The sequence below is a fragment of the Rhinoraja longicauda genome, chromosome 10 (assembly GCF_053455715.1).
Source record: "Rhinoraja longicauda isolate Sanriku21f chromosome 10, sRhiLon1.1, whole genome shotgun sequence".
Taxonomy (NCBI): domain Eukaryota; kingdom Metazoa; phylum Chordata; class Chondrichthyes; order Rajiformes; family Arhynchobatidae; genus Rhinoraja; species Rhinoraja longicauda.
The window spans coordinates 56,190,893-56,210,725 of NC_135962.1; the positions used below are offsets into that span (position 1 = coordinate 56,190,893).

Below are 19,833 nucleotides of genomic sequence, written 5' to 3' on the forward strand. Positions count from 1 at the left end.
TCCTTAAGCTGTGACCCCTTGTTCTGGACTTCCCCAACATCGGGAACAATCTTCCCGCATCTAGCCTGTCCAACCCCTTAAGAATTTTATATGTAAAATCCCCCCTCAGTCTTCTAAATTCCAGCGAGTATAAGCCTAGTCTATCCAGTCTTTCTTCATATGAAAGTCCTGCCATCCCAGGGATCAATCTGGTGAACCTTCTCTGTACTCCCTCTAAGGCTAGAATGTCTTTCCTCAGATTAGGAGACCAAAACTGTACACGTGTCGATGGGGTATGTTGGTCGGCATGGGCATGTTGGGCTGAAGGGCCTGTTTCCGTGTTGCAGGACAAAATGTTCCCCATGTTGGGGGGAGTCCAGAACCAGGGGCCAAGCAGTTTAAGAATAAGGGGCAGGCCATTTAGGACTGAGATGAGGAAAAACGTCTTCACCCAGAGAGTTGTGAATCTGTGGAATCTCCGCCACAGAGGCCAATTCACTGGATGTTTTCAAGAGAGAGTTAGATTTAGCTCTTAGGGCTAGCGGAATCAAGGGATGCGGAGGTAAAAGTAGGAACGGGGTACAGATTTTGGATGATCAGCCGTGATCATATTGAATGGTGGTGCTGGCTCGAAGGGCCGAATGGCCTATAGACAATAGACAATAGACAATAGGTGCCGGAGGAGGCCATTCGGCCCTTCGAGCCAGCACCGCCATTCAATGTGATCATGGCTGATCATTCTCAATCAGTGCCCCGTTCCTGCCTTCTCCCCATACCCCCTGACTCCACTATCCTTAAGAGCTCTATCCAGCTCTCTCTTGAATGCATTCAGAGAATTGGCCTCCACTGCCTTCTGAGGCAGAGAATTCCACAGATTCACAACTCTCTGACTGAAAAAGTTTTTCCTCATCTCAGTTCTAAATGGCCTACCCCTTATTCTTAAACTGTGGCCCCTTGTTCTGGACTCCCCCAACATTGGGAACATGTTTCCTGCCTCTAACGTGTCCAACCCCTTAATAATCTTGTACGTTTCGATAAGATCCCCTCTCATCCTTCTAAATTCCAGTGTATACAAGCCTAGTCGCTCCAGTCTTTCAACATATGATAGTCCCGCCATTCCGGGAATTAACCTAGTAAACCTACGCTGCACGCCCTCAATAGCAAGAATATTGTGGTCTACTCCTGCACCTATTTCCTATGTTTCTGTATCTGACTCTGTGGCTGACTGGTGCTTTTTGCAAGACTGAGAAACTGATCTTTAGCTTAGCTTCCTGGAGAGAGATGTTGACCTTTGATGCGTGAGTGACTGCAGCTGAAAACTAGCCATCTTAAAATCTTGGCAAGGCAGTAATGATCTCCTTCGGTAAAGGTCAGTGCTCATGAAACTCTTGTGGTGGAATGTCACTGGGGTTGAAACTGCACTGCCCGGCTGCAACAGCAGAAAATTGCCACTTAACTCTAGTCAGAAGTTGCACATCGCAAGATCATTATCTCTGGAGATTGAAACGAAGCCAAATAAGTTGTTGGATCTGGCGATGATGGGCATGGACAAACTAGGTTTCAAGGAGAGCGAGAAAGGGGAAAGAGAGAAAGGTTTCAGAGGTGAGGATTGAGCGGCAGTGGGCACCACCATTGAGATCGGCCACCGTTTCGCTGAACAGCTCCACTCAGTCCCACTAAACCGACCTGATCTCCCTGTTGCTAAAACTACTTTAACTCCCTCTTTCCATCCCCACACTGACCTTTCATTCCTGGGTCTCCTCCATTGTCGGAGTGAGGCCCAACACAAATTGGAGGAACAGCACCTCACCTATTAAATTATAAAAGGACTGGACAAGCTAGATGCAGGATAAATGTTCCTGCAATGTTGGGGGAGTCCAGAACCAGGGGCCACACACAGTCTAAGAATAAAGGGGAGGCCGTTTAAAACTGAGGTGAGAAGAAACTTTTTCACCCAGAGAGTTGTGAATTTGTGGAATTCTCTGCCACAGAGGGCAGTGGAGGCCAATTCACTGGATGAATTTAAAAGAGAGTTAGATAGAGCTTGAGGAGCTACTGGAATCAGGGGATATGGGGAGAAGGCAGGCACGGGTTACCGATTGTAGATGATCAGCCACGATCACAATGAATGGCGGTGCAGGCTCGAAGGGCCAAATGGCTTCCTCCTGCACCTATTTTCTATGTTTCTGTGTTTCTATGTTTCACTTGGGCAGCTGACACCCCAGCAGTATCAATATTGACTTCTTCTTCAAGTAACCCTTGCTTTCCCTCTCTCTCCATCCCTCCCCCATCCTAGTTCTCTGACTAGTCTGACTGTCCCCCTGACTGGATGTCTCATTCCCACCTGCCCCTAGCTAACAATGATCTATTCTACATTTTCCTTGAAGATCGTTGGGCCCTTTGAACTCTCGTTTTCATACTTTACCCTTCCTTATCTCCAGGCTCCCTCTCCAGTCTGACTCTCAGTCTGTAGAAGGGTCTCGACCCAAAACGTCACCCATTCCTTCTCTCCAGAGATGCTGCCTGACCCGCTGAGTTACTCCAGCAGTTTGTGTCTACCATTGCTATTGAGGGCGTGCAGCGTAGGTTTACTAGGTTAATTCCAGGAATGGCGGGATTGTCATATGTTGAAAGACTGGAGCGACTAGGCTTGTATACACTGGAATTTAGAAGGATGAGAGGAGATCTTATCGAAACGTATAAGATTATTAAGGGGTTGGACACGTTAGAGGCAGGAAACATGTTCCCAATGTTGGGGGAGTCCAGAACAAGGGGCCACAGTTTAAGAATAAGGGGTAGGCCATTTAGAACTGAGATGAGGAAAAACTTTTTCAGTCAGAGAGTTGTGAATCTGTGGAATTCTCTGCCTCAGAAGGCCGTCGAGACCAATTCTCTAAATGCATTCAAGAGACAGCTGGATAGAGCTCTTAAGGATAGCGGAGTCAGGGGGTATGGGGAGTAGGCAGGAACGGGGTACTGATTGAGAATGATCAGCCATGATCAAATTGAATGGTGGTGCTGGCTCGAAGGGCCGAATGGCCTATTCCTGCAGCTATTGTCTATTGTCTATTGAAACGTCACCCATTCCTTCTCTCCAGAGATGCTGCCTGACCCGCTGAGTTACTCCAGCAGTTTGTGTCTACCATTCATAATGCAAAGACAAGAGGTTTGCTGTGATGGAGAATGGCTGATGTGTCCACAGCTTTTAGCAAGGAGAAATTATGAGGTTTTTCCAATGGGCGCGTCAGGAATGGATTAATGTTTCAGGATGGTGCTGAACTTTAAGTTTAGTTTAGACATACAGCACGGAAACAGACCCATCGGCCAACCTAGTCCGCGCCGACCGGCGATCCCCGCACACCAGCACTATCCTATTAGAGGCAGTTTACAATTCGTACTGAAGCCAATTGACCCACAAGCCTGCACGTCTTTGGAGCGTGGGAAGAAATTGGAGCACCCGGAGAAAACCCATGCGGTCTTGCGGAGAACGTACAAACTCCGTACAGACAGCACCTGTGGTTGGGATCGAACGGGGGTCTCGGGCGCTGCAAGGCAGCAACTCTACCGCTGCGCCACCGTATTTGCCAGTGGACCATCTTTCAACACCACGTCAACCCTCACCCCAACCTGGGCGGCACGGTGGCGCAGCGGTAGAGTTGCCGCCTTACAGCGAATGCAGCGCCAGAGACCCGGGTTCGATCCCGACTACGGGCGCCGTCTGTACAGTGTTTGTACGTTCTCCCCGAGACCTTGTGTGGGTTTTCTCCGAGATCTTCGGTTTCCTCCCACACTCCAAAGACATACAGGTTTGTAGGTTAGTCGGTTTGGTAAAATGTAAAATAAATTGTTCCTAGTGGGTGTAGGATGGTGTTAATGTGCGGGGGTCGCTGGTCGGCGCGGACCCGGTGGGCCGAAGGGACTGTTTCCATGCTATAATTCTAAACTAAACCTCCCATCCCTAGTCAACTCTAAGTGTGTTAATTTAAGCTCTGTTGAAGTGTTCTGAGTCGCACCAGCACTTGTGTCCTTTTGAGGTGAAAGATGACTTGGCCAACAACCCCTTCAAGCTTAGCAAATCGAGACAAGTCCGTACAATCTACCACTAACAGTGCTGATGATCAAAAGCATAGTAAAGCATCCTGATAAAAGTAATATTAGTTCTCTCGCAAATACCAGTGATTGGAAAGTAGACACAAAGTAGATATTTGGATCCAAAATCAATTCTGCTGTAGCTCACGGCATTAGCATCTCCTAGGCATGATGGATTGTGGATTATCCAATTATCTCCCTTGAGCCAGAACCTGTGGAGTCACCAAATGTAGAGAAACGGAAAATTAATTTCCATTGTTCTTTCACGTGTGCGTAGTAGGATTGGGGAACATTCTGGAACAAGGAGAGATCAGTAGGTGAAGGCAGAGTTCTGTTTGCACAGAAGGATGAGTTTAGTTTGGATATACAGCGTGGAAACAGGCCCTTCGGCCCACCGAGTCCGCGCCGACCAGCGATCCCCGCGCACTAACGCTATCCTCAACACACTAGGGACAATTTACACTTAAACCAAGCCGATTACCCTACAAACCGGAGATAGAAAATAGGTGCAGGAGGCCATTTGGCCCTTCGAGCCAGCACCGCCATTCATTGTGATCATGGCTGATCATCCACAATCAGTAACCCGTGCCTGCCTTCTCCCCATATCCCTTGATTCCACTAGCCCCCAGAGCTTTATCTAACTCTCTTAAATTCATCCAGTGATTTGGCCTCCACTGCCTTCTGTGGCGGAGAATTCCACAAATTCACAACTCTCTGGGTGAACAAGTTCCTTCTCACCTCAGTTTTAAATGGCCTCCCCTTTATTCTAAGACGGTGTGGCCCCTGGTTCTGGACTCCCCCACAGATAGACACAAAATGCTGGAGTAACTCAGCGGGACAGGCAGCATCTCTGCAGAGAAGGAATGGGTGACGTTTCGGGTCGAAACCCTTCTTCCACCCTCCCAGCTGTAAGGTCTTAAAGCCCTCCATTTCAAAAAAATTGCTGCACCACCTACAAACTCGTACATCTGTGGAGTGTGGGAGGAAACCGAAGATCTCGGAGAAAACCCACGCAGGTCACGGGGAGAACGTACAAACTCCGTACAGACGGCGCCCGTAGTCGAACCCTGGTTTCCGACGCTGCATTCGTTGTAAGGCAGTAACTCTACCGCTGCACCACCGTGCAATGGTAAATGTAAAAGATGTCCCTAGTGTGTGTAGGATAGTGTTAATTTAGATTTAGATTTAGATTTAGAGAAACAGCGCAGAAATAGGCCCTTTGGCCCACCGGGTCCGCGCCGCCCAGCGATCCCCGCACACTAACACTATCCTACATTTGCCAAGTAACCTGCATACCTGTACGTCTTTGGAGTGTGGGAGGAAACCGAAGATCTCGGAGAAAACCCACGCAGGTCACGGGGAGAACGTACAAACTCCGTACAGACGGCGCCCATAGTCAGGATCGAACCTGAGTCTCCGGCGCTGCATTCGCTGTAAGGCAGCAACTCTACCGCTGCGCCACCGTGCCGCCGTTATGTGCGGGGATCGCTGGTCGGCGCGGACCCGGTGGGCCGAAAGGGCCTGTTTCTGCGCTGTATCTCTAAACTAAACTAAACTGAACTAAACATTCAGTAGAAATCGTAGGTTAGGTGGCTACGATGTTCGTGTAGGTTAGGTGTATTAAATGCATTTTCGACTTACGATATTTTCGATTTACGATGGGTTTATCAGAACGAAGCCTCATCGTAAGTCGAGGAGCAACTGTAAACTAAACTCTTACCTTCCACGTTGCAGTGGGAAGAACGTCCAGTTCCTGTGGTACATGTCGCAAGTTACGGAGGAAGTATTCTAAGTACAGTGCAGTTCTAAGTACAGTGCAGTTGAAACTAGATAGAGCTAGATAGAGCTCTTAAGGACAGAGGAGTCAGGGGGTATGGGGAGAAGGCAGGAACGGGGTACTGATTGAGAATGATCAGCCATGATCACATTGAATGGCGGTGCTGCCTCGAAGGGCCGAATGGCCTCCTCCTGCACCTATTGTCTATTGTCTATTGAAACGAGAACAGATGTAGCAGATCTAATAGCCTCAATTACAATGAGCACATGCGGTTCTGTGAAAAATAATTGGTGGCTTTTACCTCTGGGACATTAGCAATGGCAACAAAACGTACTCTGCATCAGACTATCGAACAAAACTTGTACCATTGTGTGTTGCGGGCAATCAATTTACACAGCAACTAAACACTTACAGTAAGTAACTAAGGGCACTGATTTTCAGATGCTGTCTGCCTGAAGAATCCAGTCAGAAAAACTGTTATAAGATTAGTTTTTCTATTGCCTGGGTTTGAATATTTTTAAATCAGGCAACTGAAGCATCGTACCACAACCAGAGAGCAGTGCTGAACTACTATCTGCCTCTGTGGTGACCCTACGAGGACTATCCTTGATCGGAATTATATCGGCTTTACCTTGTACATAACGTTATTCTCCGCTATCATGTCTCTGTACGCTGTAAATGGGCTGATTGTAATTTTGGTGATACAGCGCGGAAACAGGCCCTTCGGCCCACCGGGTCCGCGCCGACCAGCGATCCCCGCACATTATAGACAATAGACAAAAGACAATAGGTGCAGGAGGAGGCCATTCGGACCTTCGAGCCAGCACCGCCATTCAATGTGATCATGGCTGATCATTCTCAATCAGTACCCCGTTCCTGCCTTCTCCCCATACCCCCTGACTCCACTATCCTTAAGAGCTCTATCCAGCTCTCTCTTGAATGCATTCAGAGAATTGGCCTCCACTGCCTTCTGAGGCAGAGAATTCCACAGATTCACAACTCTCTGACTGAAAAAGTTTTTCCTCATCTCAGTTCTAAATGGCCTACCCCTTATTCTTAAACTGTGGCCCCTTGTTCTGGACTCCCCCAACATTGGGAACATGTTTCCTGCCTCTAACGTGTCCAACTCCTTAATAATCTTGTACGTTTCGATAAGATCCCCTCTCATCCTTCTAAATTCCAGTGTATACAAGCCTAGTTGCTCCAGTCTTTCAACATATGACAGTCCCGCCATTCCGGGAATTAACCTAGTAAACCTCAATAACAAGAATATCCTTCCTCAAATTTGGAGACCAAAACTGCACACAGTACTCCAGATGCGGTCTCACTAGGGCCCTGTACAACATTAACACTATCCGACACCCACTAGAGACAATTTTTATATTTACCACATCAATTTCAATGAAACTTCTTCCATTAGCACCAAAGGGACGACGGTGAGTAAGGTGGGCCGAAAATTGTTGCGCGATCGTGTACCGTTTTGGCTGTGGTTCAGGACAAACAATCAAACACAGTTTTAGTGTATAGTTTTTTTAAGTTTGGAGTTTGAAGTTTATTGAAATTTATTGAAGTTTATTACAATATTTTTGTATGCACTGTTGTATAACCATATAACCATATAACCATATAACAATTACAGCACGGAAACAGGCCCGTTCGGCCCTACCAGTCTACGCCGACCACTCTCCCTGACCTAGTCTCATCTACCTGCACTCAGACCATAACCCTCCAACCCCCTCCCATCCATATACCTATCCAATTCACTCTTAAATAATAAAATCGAGCCTGCCTCCACCACTTCCACCGGCCACCACCCTCTGAGTAAAGAAATTACCCCTCATGTTACCCCTAAACTTTTGTCCCTCAATTCTAAAGTTATGTCCCCTTGTTGGAATCTTCCCCACTCTCAAGGGGAAAAGCCTACCCACGTCAACTCTGTCCGTCCCTCTTAAAATTTTTAAAACCTCTATCAAGTCCCCCCTCAACCTTCTACGCTCCAAAGAATAAAGACCCAACCTGTTCAACCTCTCTCTGTAGCTTAAGTGCTGAAACCCAGGCAACATTCTAGTAAATCTCCTCTGTACCCTCTCCATTTTGTCGACATCCTTCCTATAATTTGCCGACCAGAACTGCACACCATACTCCAGATTCGGCCTCACCAATGCCCTGTACAATTTTAACATTACATCCCAACTTCTATATTCGATGCTCTGATTTATAAAGGCAAGCATACCAAACGCCTTCTTCACCACCCTATCCACATGAGATTCCACCTTCAGGGAACAATGCACAGTTATTCCCAGATCCCTCTGTTCCACTGCATTCCTCAATTCACTACCATTTACCCTGTACGTCCTATTTTGATTTGTCCTACCAAAATGCAGCACCTCACACTTATCAGCATTAAACTCCATCTGCCATCTTTCAGCCCACCCTTCCAAAACATAACATAACATAACATAACATAACAACACTTTATTGTCACTCGGCTTTTTACACCGAACGAAATTTCAGCAGTCACACAAAACACAGCAAAAAAGAAAAGAACACAGGACACCCGACCCCAACACAAACATCCATCACAGTGACTCCAAACACCCCCTCACTGTGATGGAGACAACAAAACTTCCCCTCTCTTCCCCCCGCACCCACGGACAGGCAGCTCGACCCCTACCGAGGCAACCGACACGCACAGCCCCCGCAAGGGGATGGAAGGCCCCCCGGCCGAGCCGCCCCGGGCACCGAAACGTCCCGCGGCCGCACCGGGCGATGTTAAGTCCAGCGGCCGAGCCGCACCGGGCACTGAAACGTCCCGCGGCCGAGCCGCACCGGGCACCGAAACGTCCCGCGGCCGAGCCGCGCTGGCGATGTTAAGTCCAGCGGCCGAGCCGCACCGGGCACTGAAACGTCCCGCGGCCGAGCCGCACCGGGCACTGAAACGTCCCGCGGCCGAGCCGCACCGGGCACTGAAACGTCTCGCGGCTGCACCGGGCGATGTTAAGTCCAGCGGCCGAGCCGCACCGGGCACTGAAAAGTCCCGTGGCCGATCCGCACCGGGCACTAAAACTTCCCGCGGCCGAGCCGCGCTGGCGATGTTAAGTCCAGCGGCCAAGCCGCGCCGGGCACTGAAACGTCCCGCGGCCGCACAGGGCGATGTTAAGTCCAGCGGCCGAGCCGCACCGGGCACTGAAACATCCAGCGACAGAGCCGCGCCGGCGATGTTAAATCCAGCGGCCGAGCCGCGCCGGGCGATGGAAGGCCCCGCGGGCGAGCTGCGCCCCGGGGAAGAGACCTAATAAAAGAAAGGTTTTCCCCCACCCGCACACCACCACACATACACAGCCAAAAACAGAAACAAAAACCATCCCAACACCGACACAAACAAAAAAAAAAGAAAAAAAGACAACAGACTGCCAGAGAGCCGCAGCCGTTAGGCGTAGCCAACTCCTGCGAAGCAAGGCCCAAGTCTCTCTGTAGACTTTGAAACTCTACTTCATTATTAACTACCTATCTTAGTATCATCTGCATATTTACTAATCCAATTTGCCACACCATCATCCAGATCATTAATGTAAATGACAAAAATGGCCTTATCAACCTTTTAATTTCAATATCAATAAAGGAAATTCTTGACATTTTGACAGAAAATTGATGTATGAAGTTATTGTATTTCAGAGTAGTTTCGCATGGCATCACTTTCAAATAGTCATGATGCAGAATGATTGGAAACCCAACCGTACACCCCCTCTTTCACCCAGAGAGTTGTGAATCTGTGGAATTCTCCGCCTCAGAAGGCAGTGGAGGCCAATTCTCTGGATGTTTTCAAGAGAGAGTTAGATAGAGCTCTTAATGATAGCGGAGTCAGGGGGTATGGGGAGAAGGCAGGAACGGGGTACTGATTGAGAATGATCAGCCATGATCACATTGAATGGCGGCGCTGGCTCGAATGGCCTACTCCTGCACTTATTGTCAATTGTCTATTTATCGGGAAACTGGGTGAAATGTGAATTGTCTTCAGTTGTCTCCAGTCTTCAGGGTCGTAGCTTGTCTCGGGTGGACGTAGGTTGACTTCAATAGCCGTAGGTTGTCGTAGGTGTCGACGTAGGTTGTCGTAGGTGCGGTCGTAGGTGGACGTCCTACTCGCGATGATTGGGTCGCCGGTTGTCGGTAGCTTGCCGTAGCATGACGTCGACTAGGTGGTAGGTTGTTGTAGCTTGTCGTGGACATTGTCGTGGGGGGGGGGGGGGTCCAGTCGCCGGTTTTTCGGCGATCTGCTACGACTATGACAGTCACCGGCAGTCGCCTAAAAAAACGCCTACGAGGGACAGGCCCTTTAAGCTTTTGTATAGACAATAGACAATAGACAATAGGTGCAGGATGGTCACATCGCACAGCGAACCGGCACAGATCTACTTGCACTTTATTCTGTTTTAAAACTGTTCTCATTTGTTTCATTGGATTGTTAAATTAATACTGACCAGCTAATTAATTTATTGCATCGTATGGGAGGCACATTCCCAATCTAGTTGTACCCTGTACATTGACAATATAGATATATTGTATTGTATTGTGGCTATGATGTTGTGTAGGTTAGGTGGCTATGATGTTGTGTAGGTTAGGTGGCTATGATGTTGGGTAGGTTAGGTGGCTATGATGTTGGGTAGGTTAGGTGGCTATGATGTTGTGTAGGTTAGGTGGCTATGATGTTGGGTAGGTTAGGTGGCTATGATGTTGTGTAGGTTAGGTGGCTATGATGTTGGGTAGGTTGGGTGGCTATGATGTTGTGTAGGTTAGGTGGCTATGATGTTGGGTAGGTTAGGTGGATGATGTTGGGTAGGTTGGGTGGCTATGATGTTGGGTAGGTTAGGTGGTTATGATGTTTGTGTAGGTTAGGTGGCTATGTTGTTGGGTAGGTTGGGTGGCTATGATGTTGGGTAGGTTAGGTGGATGATGTTGGGTAGGTTAGGTGGCTATGATGTTTGTGTAGGTTAGGTGGCTATGATGTTGTGTAGGTTAGGTGGCTATGATGTTGGGTAGGTTAGGTGGCTATGATGTTGGGTAGGTTAGGTGGATGATGTTGGGTAAGTTAGGTGGCTATGAAGTTGGGTAGGTTAGGTGGATGATGTTGGGTAAGTTAGGTGGCTATGATGTTGGGTAGGTCAGGTGGACTAAATGCATTTTCGACTTACGATATTTTAGATTTATGATGGGTTTATCAGAACGTAGCCCCATCGTAAGTCGAGGAGCGTCTGTAATTAGTACTTTTATAACAAGATTTATCGTTCCAATCACTGCGGTGAATACAAACAAGGGGAAGCAAAGCCATCACATCTCTTCTAATGTAAATCCACGGCTTATCAGCAAACCTTTTTTGCACTTTACCTTGTTTCCTTTTCCCTCCCCACCCCCCCCCCCACCCCCCCACACCCCCCCACCCCCCCCCCCCCCCACCCCCCCACCCCCCCCCCCCCCCACCCCCCCCCCCCACCCTTGTTGTTTTCGTTTTTGCCGTGATTTATTTATTTATCTTATAGCATCGATATTGAAGTGGCATTCTTAATCTCGTTGTACTTGTACAATGACAATAAAGATATTGTATTAAATTAGTTCCACCACTCAGTTGACAGAGGGAACGTAGGGGAGGATTGAGACCGATATTTTTAATGGCGGCACGTTGGCGCGGCGGTAGAGTTGCTGCCTTACAGCGAATGCAGCGCCGGAGACTCAGGTTCAATCCTGACTACAGGCGCCGTCTGTACGGAGTTTGCACGTTCTCCCCGTGACCTGCGTGGGTTTTCTCCGAGATCTTCGGTTTCCTCCCACACTCCAAAGACGTACAGGTATGTAGGTTAATTGGCTGGGCAAATGTAAAAATTGTCCCTAGTGTGTGTAGGATAGTGTTAGTGTGCGGGGATCGCTGGGCGGCGCGGACACGGTGGGCCGAAGGGCCTGTTTCCGCGCTGTATTTCTAAAAAAAAAATCTAAATGATAAACATGTCCAGAACAAATTGACAGCGGTAAACGAGAAGGCACTTATTTGACCAAGTGGCCATGTAACCAAAAACAAGAGATTGCATTCTCTGGAGAAAAGGAATAGGTGATGTTTCGGGTCGGAACCCTTCTTCAGTCTGTGACTGTGGCAAGTCGTGTTTGCAAGTGGCTGATATGAATTGATGCCTTCAACTGAGGTTCGGTTGTAGATCATGTATTTAGAAGATCTGCCATTGACGTAGAGTTGGTTAAGGTACCTAGCTAGATTCAAGATTCAGTTTATTGCCACATGTACCAATTAAGGTACAGTGAAATTTGAGTTACCACACAGCAAATACTAAGTAAAAAGCAACAAGACACACAGCCACGTAAAGTAAAATTTAACATAAACATCCACCACAACGGATTCCACATTCCTCACTGTGATGGAAGGCGGTAAAGTTCAAGCATCTTCCCCTTTATTCACCCGCGGTCGGGGCTGTTGAACCATTCGCGGTATCTACGTTTACAGTGAAAAACTTTTGTTGCGTGCTTTTGTAGCGGAAAGACAATACATGGTTACAATCGAGCCATTCACAGTGTACAGATACATGATAAGGGAATAACGTTTAGTGCAAGGTAAAGCCAATTTGGCGGTCACTGTGGCGCAGCGGTAAAGTTGCTGCCTTACAGCGAATGCAGCGCCAGAGACCCGGGTTTGATCCCGAATACAGGTGCTGCCTGTACGGAGTTTGTATGTTATCCGCAAGACCTGCGTGGGTTTTCTCCGAGAGTTAGATTTTTTTTTAGATTTAGAGATACAGCGCAGAAACAGGCCCTTCGGCCCACCGGGTCCGCGCCGCCCAACGATCCCCGCACATTAACACTATCCTACACGCACTAGGGACAATTTTTACATTTGCCCAGCCAACCAACCTACATGCCTGTACGTCTTTGGAGTGTGGGAGGAAACCGAAGATCTCGGAGAAAACCCACGCAGGTCACGGGGAGAACGTGCAAACTCCGTACAGACGGCGCCCGTAGTCGGGATCGAACCTGAGTCGACGGCGCTGCATTCGCTGTAAGGCAGCAACTCTACCGCTGTGCCACCGTGCCACCGAGATCTTCGGTTTCCTCCCACGCTCCAAAGGCGTGCAAGTTTGTAGGTTAATTGGCTTGGCATAAATGTAAAAATTGTCCCTGGCGGGCGTAGGGCAGTGTTAGTGCGCGGGGATCGCCGGTCGGCGCGGACCCGGTGGGCCGAAAGGGCCTGTTTCCGCGCTGTGTCTCTGAACTAAACCAACTGCTGCGCCTGTTTGCTCTGTTTCACCTCGCACGTTTGCGTGACACCGTTGTGCTTCTTTTCCCCCCACCGCTGCAGAGGCATCCATTCTCAGCTACGACGGCAGCATGTACCTGAAGATAGTCATGCCCTGGGTCATGCACACGGAAGCCGAGGACGTCTCCCTCCGCTTCATGTCCCAGCGAGCCTACGGCCTGCTGGTGGCCACCACCTCCCGGGAGTCCGCCGACACTTTGCGACTCGAGCTGGACGGAGGCCGGGTGAAGCTGACAGTCAACCTAGGTATTGTATGACCCCCTCCTCCTCCCCCTCCTCTATCACGGGGCTGACTCCCCTCAACCCTACCCCCACCCCTACCCCCCTCCCTCCCTCAAGCCCCCCCCCCCCCCCCAACCCCATCGCTGATGGGTATATATATTAACAAAGTACTTGAATACTGTAAATGCACCAACGTTAAACTCAATCGTGGTCTAACCAAATAATCAATTTGAACGTGGTGTAAACATTACCAAGGAGATGTAAATAAGTAACATTGGATCGCAAATCCACGTTTAAATGGACCATCTTTTGAGCAAACGTTCATGTCTTTTGCACTGTACCTGTTGGCCCTGCCAGGTAGACCACGGTTAATCTCTCACAATAAGAAACAAAACAAAAATGTAAAAACAATCACACGCGGGCAGGCGCCCGTGAGTTTGAGTTGTCGAGACGATCTTAACACGATTCCCCCTTTGCAAAAGAGAAAAATGCCGTGGTCTACTTCATGTCAGTTTTATATCTTGAAAATATTTTACAAGGATGTTTTGCAAATTGGCTAAGTTTTTTTTTGGTCTGTACTCATTTTTGGTTGAGTTTTGTGGTTTATATATATATATACATATATATATATTCAAAAAAAAGATTTTATTTAAATTTAAACTCGATGCTTAATTTAAAAAAAAAACCATATGCAAATTATATCTTAAGTGCTTCACGAGTCATCAGTCAAAAGATGGCTATCAACCCTTCAAAGGCCTTAAAGCCTGCGGCCCGCTTAGCAAACAGCCCTGGGAACAGAGTGCACAATCAAACCTGCAGCAGGATCGCTCTACCTCTCCGTCACCCCCCCCCCCCCTCTTCCCCCCCTCCCACCCCCCCCGACCCCCACTCCCTCGCCACTGTTCCCCTCCAAATTGGGAACTTCTTTCTGCTTCCCTGAATGCAGGGGACTCACCAAGATACAACCTGTATCCGTGACTCTGAGCATCACTCGAAATGATCAATCAGTGTCCAAGCAGTGGCGTGCTTATTCTTTTGGGTTAAACGCTGTTTCAAACCTCTACCATGTTCCAGTTGTTAAAAATGCCCTTTGCCATTAATGACCAAGAGGTCATCTGCTGGAGGTCTGCACTTAATGCTTAAACATCAGTGAAGCAAAACAAAGATCTTTAGATGGAGAGATAGATGGAGAGATGGCGAGATGGATGGACAGACAGACAGACAGACAGACAGACAGACAGACAGACAGACAGGCAGGCAGGCAGGCAGGCAGACAGACAGACAGACAGATAGATAGATAGATAGATAGATAGATAGATAGATAGATAGATAGATAGATAGATAGATAGATAGATAGATAGATAGATAGATAGATAGATAGATAGGCAGACAGGCAGACAGACAGACAGACAGATAGATAGATAGATAGAGAGAGAGAGAGAGAGAGAGAGAGAGAGAGAGAGAGAGAGAGAGAGAGAGAGAGAGAGAGAGAGAGTGAGAGAGAGAGAGAGAGAGAGAGAGAGAGAGAGAGAGAGAGAGAGAGAGAGATAGATAGAGGTGAAGGTGTGAAAACAGGGCAAAGGGAATGGAGATCAAGGAAAATGTAGGATAGATCATTGTTAGCTGGGAGAAGGTAACAACACAGCAAACAGTTAAAATGTAGTTGGAGACAATCAGGCGGGTGGGAGAACTGGGAAGGGGTGGGATAAAGAGAGAGGGAAAGCAAGGGTTACTTGAAGTTAGAGAAGTCAATGGATGGATGGATGGATGGATGGATGGATAGATATATAGATTGAATCTTGATTAGTACGGGTGTCAGGTGATATGGGGAGAAGGCAGGAGAATGGGGTTGTGTGAGGGAGATAGATCAGCCATGATTGAATGGTGGAGTAGACGATGGGCCGAATGGCCTAATTCTTCTCCTATAACAGGAACTTATTTGAGAGGCTTTTGGAAAGGCAGGTGGATATACAAGGAATGAAGGGATTTGGATAACCTTCAAGGAGAGGAGATTAGTTTAACTTGTCATCATGCGTAGCACAGACATGGTGGGCCGAAGGGCCTGTTTCTATTCTATGTTCTCTGTTCTAGATGAGTATTTAAATTCCAAGGTATGGGAGGATGGGGACCAGGTGCTGGACAATAGGCTTTGTGTAGATAGGTAACTGAATGACTAACATGGGCAGGACATACACAGTGAATGGTAGGGCTCTGGGGAGTATTGCAGAACAGATGGATCTAGGAGTGCAGGTGCATGGTTCCTTGAAGGTGGCGTCACAGGTGGTCAAAAAGGCTTTTGGCACATTGGCCTTCATCAGTCAAGAGTTTTGAGTATAGAAGTTGGGAGGTCACATTGCAGTTGTACAAGATGTTGGTGAGGCCACACTTTAGTGTTCATTTCTGGGCACCGTGTTACAGGAAAGATGTTGTCAAACTGGGGAGGGTACAGAGAAGACTTACGAGGACGGTGGCAGGACTAGAGGGTGTGAGCTACAGGGAGAGGTTGAGCAGGCTGGGGCTCTATTCCTTGGAGCGCAGGAGGATGAGAGGTGATCTTATAGAGGTGTACAAAATCATGAGAGGAATAGATCGGGTAGATGCACAGAGTCTCTTGGCCATAGTGTGGGGTAATCGAGAACTAGAGGACATAGGTTTAAGGTGAAGGGTAAAAGATTTAAGAGGAATCTGAGGGGTAACATTTTCACACAAAGGGTGGTAGGTATATGGAACAAACTGCCAGAGGAGGTAGTTGAGGCAGGGACTATTCCAACGTTTAAGAAACAATTGGACAGGTTCATGGATAGGACAGGTTTGGAGGGATATGGACCAAACGGAGGGACAGATAGATCAGCCCTGATTGAATGGCGGAGTAGACTTGATGGGCCGAATGGCCTAATTATCCTCCTATTCCTTATGACCTTATGAGTGCAGGCAGGTTGGACCAGTGTAGCTGGGACTTGTAGGTCGGTGTGGGGGAAGTAGGGCCGAAGGGCCTGTTTCCACACTGTATCTAGGGTTGCCAACTGTCCCGTATCAGCCGGGACATCCCGTAGTTTGGGCTAAATCAGTTTGTCACAGATAGATAGATAGATAGATAGATAGATAGATAGATAGATAGATAGATAGATAGATAGATAGATAGATAGATAGATAGATAGATAGATAGATAGATAGATAGATAGATAGATAGATAGATAGATAGATAGATAGATAGATAGATAGATAGATAGATAGATAGATAGATAGAGTTGCCAACTTCCTCGCTCACGAATACGGGTCAAGGCGACGTCACCGCCCTGCGCCCCACGTGACATCACCCAGCCAGTGGCCACCTGTTCCCGCTCCACCAATGGGGGCTGCCCGGGCCCGGGCGGCCGCCATTGGTGGAGCGGGAGCAGGTGGCCGGTGGCTGGGTGAGGTCACGTGGGGTTCGGGCGCCGGCGGTGACGTCTCCCTTTGTCCCTTATTCAGGAGTGAGGAAGTTGGCAACCCTAACTGTATCACTCCATGCCTCCAATACCACCATGGTCACAGAGGTTGCTTCTGCCCTTCGCGACTCTACCACCCTTTCCTGATGCCTTACAGGGCCTGGTTTTACCTCAAACGTTCAGTAGATGGGATGAGGCACTAACAGGGGCACTCATAGTGGGGGGGGGGAGGGGGCAAAAGATACCATTGGTCCGATGAGCTCGCTGGGCCACTCAATGGTGCAATGAGATCTGTGAGTGAATGTCTTGGGTTTGGGTGAGGAGAGAGGTGGACATCCCGGGCAGTCGTCCGCAACCCTTCAATCTCCTTCCAATGTTGAGTAGGCCGTAATTTAGCACCGTTACCAGTGTGTGTAGCTGGGAGACCTCCGGCAGATACGCCCCCACTCAAAGAAAAGACATTACTACAACGTCGCCACAAGACGTTGCTAAATCCAATTGATTATTTTTAGATATTGCATAAAACATGGTGGATTTTTGAGCAGCAATAAAGTCACGACTCTCTCTGGAAGAAGAGGGAAAGTGAGGTTTAATGCTGCCGGAGAACAGATGTATCTTTTACATCCCCCCCCCCGCCATCTGTTTTCTATTCCAATATATCCCAACAGAAATTTGGCCGAATTTGCGATAAATTCAAAAACCTCTCCAGAGATTTTATTTTTTCAATCTCAGTGCTGTCACGTTCTCTATTTCTGGTCCCCGTCAAAGCATTCCTTCATCAGTGTATCTTTAGTATTTGGTGATTACGCCGTCTCGTGGTCGCTGTGATGCATAGCTGTTCGCCGATGAATCCCAGTCCAGGTTGGATGTAGATTGGTCTATTATTATTATTATTATGATTATTATTATGGATATTATTATGATTATTATTATTATTATTATTATTATTATTATTATTATTATTATTATTATTATTGATATTATTAATACTATTGATATTATTGATATTATTGATATTATTAGTATTATTATTAATTATTGATATTATAATTATTATTATTATTATTATTATTATTTATTGATATTATTATTATTATTATTATTATTATTATTATTATTATTATTATTATTATTATTATTATTATTATTATTATTATTATTATTATTATTATTATTATTATTATTAATTATTGATATTATTAATATTATTGATATTGTTAATATTATTGATATTATTATTATTATTATTATTTATTGATATTATTATTATTATTATCATTTATTATTATTATTAATTATTGATATTATTAATATTATTGATATTGTTAATATTATTGATATTATTATTATTATTATTAATATTAATATTATTGATATTATTATTACTATTATTATTAATTATTGATATTATTATTATTAATATTAATATTATTAATTATTGATATTATTAATATTATTGATATTATAATGATTAATTATTGATATTATTATTATTATTATTATTATTATTATTATTATTATTATTATTATTATTATTATTATTATTATTATTATTATTATTATTATTATTATTATTATTATATATTTAAAGCAAACCAAAAAGAGGAAAAGTATGGGTTTTTGTTTTGAAATCATGGTCACAAATTGGCCTCTTAAAGCAAACAAGAACAGTTAAAACCTGCACGATTATCTTTTCCAATCCGGTTGACCTGTTCTTCATCAGCCGGGATGCTGCCCGATATTATCCCCCGAGTGTGTTCTTGGCCCACAGCCAGGTCAGAGCCGGGTGCCTCGGGTAGCCACCAGGCCCAGGGCCCGGCCGCCCGACGAGCAAACCCAACACCGCAGCTTGCGTTGCAGCGAGCTTCAAATAACCCTTCGCTTCTGAAGCTCTTCGCTGAAAGAGGGCGGGATGCAGTTAACACATCGGGAACTAAATGCAAGTCAATTCAGTAGCGTTAATCAAGCACTTCCACAGATCTCAATTATTGACGTTGCTATGGCCTTCAAAGCAAGGCTCACTACCATTCTACCTTTCTTCCCAGTATATATATATATATATTTCTGTGGATCCCTGTCATAGATTCATACAGGGTGGAAACAGGACCAACTTGCCCACACTGACCAACATGACCCAGCTACACTCGACCCTCCTGCCCGCGTTTGGCCCATATCCCTCCAAACCTGTCCTATCCGTGTACCTGTCCAATTGTCCAACTGTTTCTTTAACGATGGGATAGTCTCCTCCTCTGGCAGCTCGTTCCATACACCCACCACCCTTTGTGTGAAAAAGTTACCCCTCAGATTCCTATTACATCTTTCTCCCTTCACCTTAAACCTATGTCCTCTGGTCCTCGAATCCCCTACTCTGGGCAAGAGACTCTGTGCGTCCAGCCGATCTATTCCTCTCATGATCTTGTACACCTCACTAAGATCACCTCTCATCCTCCTGCGCTCCAAGGAATAGAGTCCCAGCCTGCTCAACCTCTCCCTATAGCTCAGGCCCTCAAGAACCCTTGTCCAGAAGTGTTTTGAGGAACAAACAATATATCCAAATTATTTACATTATTTCCAACCATTTTGAAAACCAGATTACACTAATCTCTGCCTTCACGTGATCCATATCGCTCCATTCCACACACATCTAAAAGCCTCTTAAACGCCACTATCGTACCCTGCCTCCACTAGGGTTGCCAACTGTCCCGTATTAGCCAGGACATCCCGTATATTGGGCTAAATTGGTTTGTCCTGTACGGGACCGCCCTTGTCCCTTATTAGGCCCGGGGGGGGAGCGCTGTTGGCCCGGGCACTGTAGGCCCGGGTACTGTGGGCCCGGGCACTGTAGGCCTGGACACTGTAGGCCCGCACACTGTAGGCCCGCACACTGTAGGCCCGGTGGCCGCTGCAGGCCCGGACAGTGTAGGCCCGGGGGCCGCTGTAAGCTCGGACACTGTAGGCCCGGTGACCGCTGTAGGCCCAGATAGTGTAGGCTAACAGACTGTATTTGGGGGACGGGGCCGAGTGTGTTC

At 46.9% G+C, this 19,833-nt stretch overlaps 1 protein-coding gene across 1 annotated transcript in view; it reads left to right on the forward strand.

Moving 5' to 3' along the window:
* The window catches only part of nrxn3a (neurexin 3a), a 1,276,003-nt gene that overhangs the window by 589,646 nt on the left and 666,524 nt on the right, over window positions 1–19,833 (forward strand). The window contains exon 10 of the mRNA XM_078406911.1: window positions 13,197–13,400. Within this exon, the coding sequence (XP_078263037.1) occupies window positions 13,197–13,400 (204 nt within the window). The remainder of the gene's footprint in view (window positions 1–13,196; window positions 13,401–19,833) is intronic.